This window comes from Tinamus guttatus, unplaced genomic scaffold (assembly GCF_059628265.1).
Source record: "Tinamus guttatus ecotype Peru unplaced genomic scaffold, ASM5962826v1 Tinamus_guttatus_pri_ptg001476l, whole genome shotgun sequence".
NCBI classification, from domain to species: Eukaryota; Metazoa; Chordata; class Aves; order Tinamiformes; family Tinamidae; genus Tinamus; species Tinamus guttatus.
The window spans coordinates 1-10,430 of record NW_028290010.1 but is presented as its reverse complement, the minus strand read 5'-3'; the positions used below and the strand labels follow the sequence as shown (position 1 = coordinate 10,430).

Below are 10,430 nucleotides of genomic sequence, written 5' to 3'. Positions count from 1 at the left end.
TCCCCATTGTCCCCGTTGTCCCCGTTGTCCCCGCAGGCTCCTCCTCCTGGGATCGCTCCATTGTCCCCCCATTGTCCCCATTGTCCCCCCGTTGTCCCGTTGTCCCCGCAGGCTCCTCCTCCTGGGATCGCTCCGGCTCCGGCTCCAGCCTCGGCAGCCGCCCGGACACTCCGGCGCTGACGTCCACGGCGCTGCGGGGCCCCCGGCGCCGGCCGGGCCGCGACGGCGCCAAACGGGCCAGGACGGGGTGAGCGGGACCCTGAGGACGTCACCGCGGGGTCCCCGATGTCACCGCGCGGTCCCTGACGTCATCGCGGGGTCCCTGACGTCACCGCGCAGTCCCCGATGTCCGCGCGCGGTCCCTGATGTCACTGTGTGATCCCCTGACATCATCACCCGCTCCCCGACGTCACCACACGATCCCCGACGTCACCGCGGGGTCCCTGACGTCACCAAACACTCTGACGTCACCACGCGCTCCCTGACGTCACCGATGTCACCGCGCGCTCCCCAACGTCACCACACGCTCTGACGTCACCGCGCGCTCCCTGATGTCACCACACGCTGTGACGTCACCGCGGGGTCCCTGATGTCACCGACGTCACCGCGCGCTCCCTGACGTCACCGCGCGCTCCCTGACGTCACCACACGCTCTGACGTCACCGCGGGGTCCCTGATGTCACCGACGTCACCACACGCTCCCTGACGTCACCGCGCGCTCCCTGACGTCACCACACACTCTGACGTCACCGCGCGCTCCCTGACGTCACCCCCCCCGTCCCCGCGCTCCCTCCATCCCGGACTCCCGCCAGGCTCCGGCTCCCCGGCCTCTCCCGGAGCAGGAGCAGCTCCGCAGGGCGCAGCGGGAGCGACCGGTACGAGGGGGACGGGAACGGGGACGGGAACGGGAACGGGGACGGGAATGGGAACGGGAATGGGAATGGGAATGGGGGAACGGGGAGGGGGGAACGGGACCGGGAACGGGAACGGGAATGGGGAGGGGGGAACGGGAATGGGAACGGGAACGGGAATGGGGGAACGGGAATGGGGGAACGGGGAGGGGGGAAAGGGAATGGGAACGGGAATGGGAACGGGAACGGGAACGGGGGAACGGGAATGGGGAGGGGGGAACAGGAATGGGAACGGGAATGGGAACGGGAATGGGGGAACGGGAACGGGGAGGGGGGAACGGGAATGGGAACGGGAATGGGAACGGGAATGGGAACGGGAAGGGGGGAACGGGAACGGGAATGGGAACGGGAACGGGGAGGGGGGAACGGGGAGGGGGGAATGGGAACAGGGAATGGGAACGGGAATGGGAACGGGGAGGGGGGAACAGGGAGGGGGGAACGGGAATGGGAATGGGGGAACGGGAACGGGGAGGGGGGAACGGGAATGGGGACGGGACCGGGGGGGGGCGCTGCACCCACTCCCACCCCCCCCACCCAGGCTGAGCCTCATGGAGGAGGATGAGGAAGAGGAAGAGGAGGAGGAGGAGGAGGCGGCGCCGGAGCGGAACGGGGTGAGACCAGAGCCCCCCCCGGGGCATTAACCCCCCCCAGGGGCATTAACCCCCCCTCCCCCCCCGCAGCGCCGGCTCCGGGACCTCCTGGACTCGACGATCCTGGGAATTGAGGTGGGATCAACGGGGGGGCCAAAGGGGGACCCCCCCCCCGCCCCCCCGGACCCCCCCGGCCTGGGGGTGTCTCACGGCCCCCCCCCCCCCAGGACATCTGAGGCCTCCGGAGCGGCGCGACCCCCTCGTTGACCGTTTATTGCTGTTTTGAGCCCAAATCGGGCCCCCAGTTTGGCAGTTTTTGGTTAATAAATCTCAGAGCACGACTGGGCCGGGGGTGTTTGGGGCGGAAAAGGGCAGAAAAGGCCAAAAGGGGCGTTCGGGGGTGCAAACCAGGTGTTTTGGGGTCCAAACCAGGTGTTCTGGGGTCAGACCCGCACGCTTTGGGGCCAAACCGCGTGTTTTGGGGGCCAAACCGGGTGTTCTGGGGTCAGACCGACGTGTTTTGGGGTCAGACCTGCACGTTTCAGGGTCCGAACTGCGCGTTTTGGGGCTGGACCCGCAAGTTTTGGGAGCCAAACTCTGTTTTGGGGTCCAAACCGTGCGTTTTGGGGCCAGACCCGTGTATTTTGAGGTCGTGTAGCGCACCCAGCCCCATGGGGCTCAGATTCGCCCCACGTAGCCGTCGCTGTGGGTCCCGCAGCCCCGTGGGGCTCAGATTCGCCCCACGTAGGCGTCGCTGTGGGTCCCGCAGCACCGTGGGGCTCAGATTCGCCCCACGTAGCCGTCGCTGTGGGTCCCGCAGCCCCGTGGGGCTCAGATTCGCCCCACGTAGGCGTCGCTGTGGGTCCCGCAGCACCGTGGGGCTCAGATTCGCCCCACGTAGCCGTCGCTGTGGGTCACGTAGCGCACCCAGCCCCATGGGGCTCAGATTCGCACCACGTAGCCGTCGCTGTGTGTCACGTAGCGCCGTGGGGCTCAGATTCGCACCACGTAGCCGTCGCTGTGGGTCCCGCAGCCCCATGGGGCTCAGATTCGCCCCACGTAGGCGTCGCTGTGGGTCCCGCAGCCCCGTGGGGCTCAGATTCGCACCACGTAGGCGTCGCTGTGGGTCACGTAGCGCACCCAGCGCTGCGGCGGCCCGTGGGGCGGCCCGTGGGGCGGCGCCACCCGCACGAAGCGCACGCGCAGCCCCGAGCTCGTCAGCGCCGGCACCTCGAAGGCGACGCGCGCCGGCCCCAGCTCCAGCAGCGCCGCCGCGCTCAGCCCCGGCACCTCCAGCTGCGGCCGCCGCGTCAGCCCCACGGCGGGATGGGGCCCCCGGCCCCATGGGGGTCCCGCAGCCCCACGGGGACCCCCCAGCCCCATAGGGTCCGCCCAGCCCATAGGGGTCCCCCCAGCCCCACGGGGGTCCCCCCACCTCGTCCCCCCAACCCCTTGGGGGTCCCGCAGCCCCACGGGGTCCCCCAGCCCCATGGGGTCCCCCCGCCTCATCCCCCCCAGCCCCACGGGGGCTCCCCAGCCCCAAGGGGGTTCCCCCAGCCCCATGGAGTCCCCCCAGCCCCACAGGGTCCCCCAGCCCCAAGGGGGTCCCCCCAGCCCCACGGGGGCTCCCCAGCCCCATAGGGTCCCCCCACCTCATCCCCCCAGCCCCATGGGGTCCCCCCAGCCCCACGGGGGTCCCCCGACCTTGTCCTCCCAGCCCCACAGGGTCCCCCAGCCCCAAGGGGGTCCCCCCAGCCCCACGGGGACCCCCAGCCCCAAGGGGGTCCCCCCAGCCCCATAGGGCCCCCCCGCCTCGTCCCCCCAGCCCCATGGGGTCCCCCCACCTCATCCCCCCAGCCCCACGGGGACCCCCAGCCCCAAGGGGGTTCCCCCAGCCCCATGGAGTCCCCCCAGCCCCACAGGGTCCCCCAGCCCCACAGGGTCCCCCTGCCTCGTCCCCCCAGCCCCATGGGGGTTCCCCCAGCCCCATGGGGTCCCCCCAGGCCCACAGGGTCCCCCAGCCCCACGGGGGCTCCCCAGCCCCAAGGGGGTTCCCCCAACCCCATAGGGTCCCCCCACCTCGTCCCCCCAGCCCCATGGGGTCCCCCCAGCCCCATAGGATTCCCCCCGTCTCGTCCCCCCAGCCCCACAGCGACCCCCCAGCCCCATAAGGTCCCCCCACCTCATCCCCCCAACCCCATGGGGTCCCCCAGCCCCACGGGGGCTCCCCAGCCCCATGGGGTCCCCCCAGCCCCACAGGGTCCCCCAGCCCCACGGGGGTCCCCCCGCCTTGTCCCCCCAGCCCCATAGGAGTCCCCCAACCCCATGGGGGTCCCCCCACCTCATCCCCCCAGCCCCAAGGAGTCCCCCCAGCCCCACAGGGTCCCCCAGCCCCACAGGGGCCCCCCAGCCCCACAGGGTCCCCCCACCTTGAAGAGGGCCGCGGGCTGCGCCCCCCCCTGGCACCGGGGCAGCTCCCAGCGGATGCTCCGGGTGTCGGGAAGGAGCCGGGCGGCCTGATCGGGGCTGCTGAGCTGCTGCGCCAGGCTGGGGGGACACCCCAAAATGGGGTCACAACACCCAAAACGGGGACACCCCAAAAACGGGGACACCCCAAAAACGGGGTCACAACACCCCAAAATGGGGACACAACACCCAAAATGGGGACACCCCAAAAATGGGGACACCCCCAAAACGGGGTCACAACACCCCAAAATGGGGACACAACCCCAAAAACGGGGACACCCCCCAAAATGGGGTCACCTCCCGTCCCCCCAAAACGGGGGCACAACCCCCAAAACGGGGGCACAACCCCCCCAAATGGGGACACAACCCCCCAAAATGGGGACACCCCCCATCCCAAAACGGGGACACCCCCAAAACGGGGTCACAACCCCCCCAAAACGGGGACACCCCCAAAACGGGGTCACAACCACCCAAAACGGGGTCACAACCCCCAAAATGGGGACACCCCCAAAACGGGGACACCCCCAAAACGGGGTCACAACCACCCAAAACGGGGTCACAACCCCCAAACGGGGTCACCCCCCATCCCTAACGGTGTCACCCACCTGGTCACCCCCTTGGGCACCGGCACCTCCACGCGGACGTTGACGGCCTGGCTGAAAGAGGGGGGGGGACAGGGTTTGTGTCCCCCAGCCCCACGGATGGGACCCCCATGTCCCCGTGTCCCCCAGCCCCACAAGCCGGACCCACCTCTTGGGGGGCAGGTCACAGCGGAGCTTCAGGTACAGGCGCAACCTGCGGGGGGGGGGGGGGGACAGTCCAGGTGTGTCCCGTGACCCCCCAACAATGTCCCTACCCCCCCCGCCGGGTGTCCCCACCTGCCCGAGGGGTCCCGGTCCACGGAGGGGAACAGGCGGAAGGGCAGCGGTGACGGGAGGTCGTCGGCCAAGTGGTACCGCATGAGGGTGACCTGGGGGGGACACGGGGGGGGTGACGGGGGGTGGGTGACACCGTGACACCCCCCGGGGCGGGTGACACCCCCGGTGTTGCCGGGGAGCGGTGACACCCCCTGTGTCCCTGTGTCACCCGTGTCCCGGTGTCCACATATCCCTGTGTCCCATGTCCCCCTGTCTCAGTGTCCCCATGTCCCCGTGTCCTGGTGTCCCCGTGTCCTGGTGTCCCATGTCCCTGTGTCTCCCCTGTGTCCCCATGTCCTGGTGTCCCCGTGTCCTGTGTCCCCGTCCCCTCCGTCCCCCCTGTCCCCCTGGGGTGTCTCCGTGTCCCCCATGTCTCCCCCGTCCCCCCATGTCCCCCCCATGTCCCCATGTCCCCCGTCCCCCCATGTCCCCCCATGTCCCCCCATGTCCCCCCCATGTCCCCATGTCCCCCCCATGTCCCCCCGTCCCCGTCCCCACCTCTCCGGGTCCCGGGGTGACCTTGAGGACGCGGCCGCTCTCGAACTCGTCCAGCCGGACGGAGCCGTGAAAGGAGCAGCCGTCGGCGCGGGCGGCCGGGCCGTAACCTGGGAAACGGGGGGAAATGGGGGGAAATGGAGGGGAAATGGGGGAAAATGGGGGAGAAATGGGGGAAATGGGGGAGAAATGGGGGGAAAATGGGGGAAATGGGGGAAATGGGGTTTGGGGGGCAGGAAAGAGGGGGGTTTGGGGGAAAAAGGGGAGTTGGGGGGAAAGGGGGAATTTGGGGGGGGGGAAGGGGAGTTGGGGGCAGAAAAGTGGAGTTAGGGGGAGAAAGCAGAGTTTGGGGCAGAAAAAACGTGGTTTGGGGTAGAAAAGGGCATTTTGGGGCAGAAAGGGGCTTTTGGGGCGGAAAGGGGTGTTTTGGGGGCAAGAAAGTGCATTTTGGGGCAGAAAGGGGCATTTTGGGGCAGAAAGGGGTGTTTGGGGCAGAAAGGGCCATTTTGGGGCAGAAAAGGGCCGTTTTGGGCCCGGACGCACCTCGCAGCTCCGACCGGCCCACGCAGAATTCCTCGGTGAGGCCGATGCGCAGCTCTGCGGGGGGGGGATGTGTCACCGGGGGGGACACGGGGGGGACACGGGGACATGGGGGGATATGGAGGGACATGGGGACACGGGGACACACAGGGACACAGGGGGGGACACGGCCCCCATTACCACAGGAGCTCTGCAGGGGGGGGGCATGGGGACATGGGGACACAGGGACATGGGGGGACACGAGGGGGACATGGAGGGACACGGGGACATGGGGGGACATGGAGGGACACGGGGGGACATGGAGGGACACGGGGGGACATGTCCCCCCTCCCCGTTACCGCAGGAGCTCTGCAGGGGGGCCATGTCACTGGGGGGGACATGGGGACACGGGGACACACGGACATGGGGGGACATGGGGGGACATGGGGACACGGGGGGGGACACGAGGACACCCCCCCCCCCGGTGCCCCCCCCGTACCGCAGGGGCTGGGCAGGAAGCTCTTCAGGCGGATCTGCCCCTCCAGGTCGACCTTCATGGGCGTCCCCTGGGAACGGGACACGGGGACGTGGGGACAAAGGGGACATGGGGGGACATGGGGGACATGGGGGGGGACAGAGCCATGGGGACCCTGGGGACACAGAGCCATGGGGACAGGGGACCCTGGGGGACACGGAGGGACCCGGGGAGACAGGGGACCCAGGGGGACCCGGGGGGTCCTGGGGGGAGCCATGGGGACCCTGGGGACACGGAGCCGTGGGGACACGGGGGGGACACGGAGCCGTGGGGACACGGGGGGTCCCGGGGGACGTTGGCTGCTGCAGGGACACCAGGAAGCCGGAGGGGGACAGGGGACGTCCCTGGGGGGGTCGGTGGCACCGCGACGTCCCCGTCCCCGCTCACGTTGGCAGCGATGACGACTGCGAGTCTCTCCACGACGTCCAGGAAGAGCTCGTTCTGCGAGCCCTGGGGACACGGGGACACGGTGACACCGCGGGGGGTGACACAGGGATAGGGTGACACCACAGGGACAGGGTGACACCACGGGGAGGTGACACAGGGGACACAGTGACACCACAGGCAGGGGACGCGAGGGGACACAAGGGGACACGGTGAGACCGCAGGGGGGTGACATGGGGACAGGGTGACACCGCAGGGACACGGGGACACCACGGGGAGGTGACACGGGGCACACGAGGGGACACGAGGGGACATAAGGGGACACACACGAGGTGGCACTGCGTGGGGGGAGGTGACACAAGGGGGCACAAATGGTGACACACGGTGGGGGTCCCACCTGGTCCCGCCGCGGTGGCAGCACCGGGCGGCTGGCGGGAGGGGACACGAGGGGACACCACGCGGGGAGGTGACACAGGGGACACACAGTGACACATGGGGACACACGGGGGTCCCACCTGGTCCCCCCGCGGCGGCAGCACTGGGTGGCTGGCAGGAGGGGACACCGTGCGGGGAGGTGACACAAGGTGGCACAGGTGAAACAAGATGACACATGGTGACACGAGGTGACATGAGGTGACACAAGGGACACATGATGACACATGGGGACACACGGGGGTCCCACCTGGTCCCGCCGCGGTGGCAGCACCGGGCGGCTGGCGGGAGGGGACACGAGGGGACACCGCGCGGGGAGGTGACACAGGGGACACACGGTGACACATGGGGACACACGGGGGTCCCACCTGGTCCCCCCGCGGCGGCAGCACTGGGTGGCTGGCAGGAGGGGACACCGTGCGGGGAGGTGACACAAGGTGGCACAGGTGAAACAAGATGACACATGGTGACACGAGGTGACATGAGGTGACACAAGGGACACATGATGACACATGGGGACACACGGGGGTCCCACCTGGTCCCGCCGCGGTGGCAGCACCGGGCGGCTGGCGGGAGGGGACACGAGGGGACACCACGCGGGGAGGTGACACAGGGGACACACGGGGGTCCCACCTGGTCCCCCCGCGGTGGCAGCACCGGGCGGCTGGTGGGAGGGGACACCGCGCGGGGAGGTGACACAGGGGACACAAGGGGATACAAGGTGACACAGGGGACACACGGTGACACATGGGGGGTCCCACCTGGTCCCCCCGCGGTGGCAGCACCGGGCGGCTGGCGGCCCAGCCGGGGGCCACGCGGCTCTGCTGGGTCTCGGCGCCGAACTGGGGGACACGGGGACAGCGCGGGGGTGACGTCACCGCGGGGATGGGGTGACGTCACCGCGGGGATGACGTCACCGCGGGGGAGGGGACACCGGCGCTGTCCCCGTCCCCCGGCCTCACCAGCCCCACGGAGCCCAGGTCCAGGAGGCTGAAGGGTTTGGGGGCCGCGGGCTCCGTGTGCAGGAGGTTCCGCAGGACCTCGGGGGACGTCGTCTGGATGTGGCCGCCGTCCTGGGGGGGACACGGTGTCCCCAACGTCTGCACCGTGTCCCCAACGTCCGCCCCGTGTCCCCAACGTCTGCTCCATGTCCCCAAGGGGGCCCTGGAGTCACCCTGTGTCCCCAACGTCCGCCCCATGTCCCCAGTGGGGCCCTGGTGTCACCCCGTGTCCCCAGCGTCCACCCTGTGTCCCCAACATCCGCCCTGTGTCCCCAACGGGGCCCTGGTGTCACCCCATGTCCCCAATGTCCACCTCGTGTCCCCAACAGGGCCCTGGTGTCGCCCCGTGTCCCCCGCGGCCGCCGCCGCCACCTCGGGGTGGCTCCAAATGCCCCCCAAAGTGTCCCCAGTGCCCAGGGGGCTCCATGGGGTGTCCCCAGGGTGTCCCCAGCTGCCTCCGAAGTGTCCCCAGAGCCCACAATGTCCCCGCAGGGCCACCTCTGCCACTCCAAGGTGTCCCCAAGTGCCCCCAAAGTGTCCCCAGTGCCCATGATGTCCCCCCAGAGCCACCTCCATCACTTCAGGGTGTCCCCAAGGGCCCCCCCCATCATGCGTGTCCCCCCGCGTCCCCCCGTCCCCCCGTGTCCCCCCGTGTCCCCCCGTCCCCACCAGCATCTCGTCCAGCAGCTCGTAGACCAGGGCGCAGTTGAGGCCGACGCTCTTCTCGCTCAGGGCGCCGCACGAGTCGCGCAGCAGCGTCACCAGCCTGCGGGCACCGTCCCCACGCGTGTCCCCTCGTCACGCGTCCCCGTGCGTCCCCACATGTCCCTATGTGTGTACCCACATGTCCCCACGTGTCCCCACGTGTCCCCAAGCGTCCCCACATGTCCCCACGTGTGTCCCCAAGCGTCCCCGTGTGTCCCCACGGCACGTCCCCGTGTGTCCCCACAAGTCCCCAAGCGTCCCCGGGTGTCCCCACAGCACGTCCCCGTGTGTCCCCACATGTCCCCAAGCGTCCCCGTGTGTCCCTGTGTGTCCCCAAGCGTCCCTGTGTGTCCCCGTGTGTCCCCACATGTGTCCCTGTCATGCGTGTCCCCCTTTCACGCGTCCCCACGTGTCCCCACGTGTCCCTGTGTGTCCCCGTGTGTTCCCTGTCACACATCCCCCCGAGCGTCCCCATGTGTCCCCATGTGTCCCTGTCATGCGTGTCCCCTTGTCATGCATCCCGTGTCCCCATGTGTCCCCCCCATCACGCGTGTCCCCAAGTGTCCCCCCGTCATGCATGTCCCCACACATCCCCATGTGTCCCCATCACACATCCCCACATGTCCCCACGCGTGTCTGCTCATCATGTGTGTCCCCCATCACGCGTCCCCATGCATCCCCATGTGTCCCCACGTGTCCCCCCGTCATGCGTGTCCCCCCATCACACATGTCCCCTGTCACGCGTGCCCGTGTGTCCCCACACGTGTCCCCATCACGCGTGTCCCCCCCTCACGTGTCCCCACGTCCCCCCCCGTCCCGGTACCTGTTGAGGAACTCGACCAGGACGAACGGGGCCGCGTCGGGGCCGGCGGCCGCCACCACGTAGAGCCCCCCGTGTCGCACGTGGACCAGGTGGAGGCCCCCGAGCGCCTGGGGGGACACGGGACGGGGTGGCACCGAGACGGGACCCCCAAACGGGGGACACCCCCAAACGGGGGACACCCCCAAACGGGGACACCCCCAAACGGGGGACGGGGGTGGCACCGAGATGGGACCCCCCAAACGGGGGACACCCCCAAACAGGGACACCCCCAAACAGGGGACGGGGGGGGCAGCGAGACGGGACCCCCCCAAACGGGGGACACCCCCAAACGGGGGACGGGGGGGGCACCGAGACGGGACCCCTAAACGGGGGACACCCCCAAACAGGGGACACCCCCAAAATAAGGGACAGGGGTGGCACCGAGACGGGCCCCCCAAACAGGGGACACCCCCAAACGGGGGACACCCCCAAACAGGGGACACCCCCAAAACAAGGGACGGGGGTGGCACTGAGACGGGACCCCCCCAAATGGGGAACACCCCCAAATGGGGGACACCCTCAAACGGGGGACGGGGGGGGGCACCGAGATGGGACCCCCCAAACGGGGGACAACCCCCCCAAAACAGGGGACAGGGGTGACACTGAGACGGGA

The 10,430-nt window shown here is 69.6% G+C and overlaps 1 protein-coding gene across 1 annotated transcript; it reads right to left on the bottom strand.

Moving 5' to 3' along the window:
* Positions 1-2,596: 2,596 nt before the first annotated feature.
* Positions 2,597-9,885, bottom strand: AP4M1 (adaptor related protein complex 4 subunit mu 1; the record flags this gene model as incomplete). Its single annotated transcript, XM_088539194.1, has 13 exons — positions 2,597-2,777; positions 3,881-4,048; positions 4,573-4,623; positions 4,718-4,762; positions 4,846-4,937; positions 5,383-5,489; positions 5,923-5,976; positions 6,398-6,464; positions 6,821-6,883; positions 8,011-8,091; positions 8,212-8,322; positions 8,920-9,016; positions 9,779-9,885. Coding segments are annotated over 13 exons (1,224 nt in total), but the record flags the coding sequence as incomplete, so codon positions are not given.
* Positions 9,886-10,430: the final 545 nt, after the last annotated feature.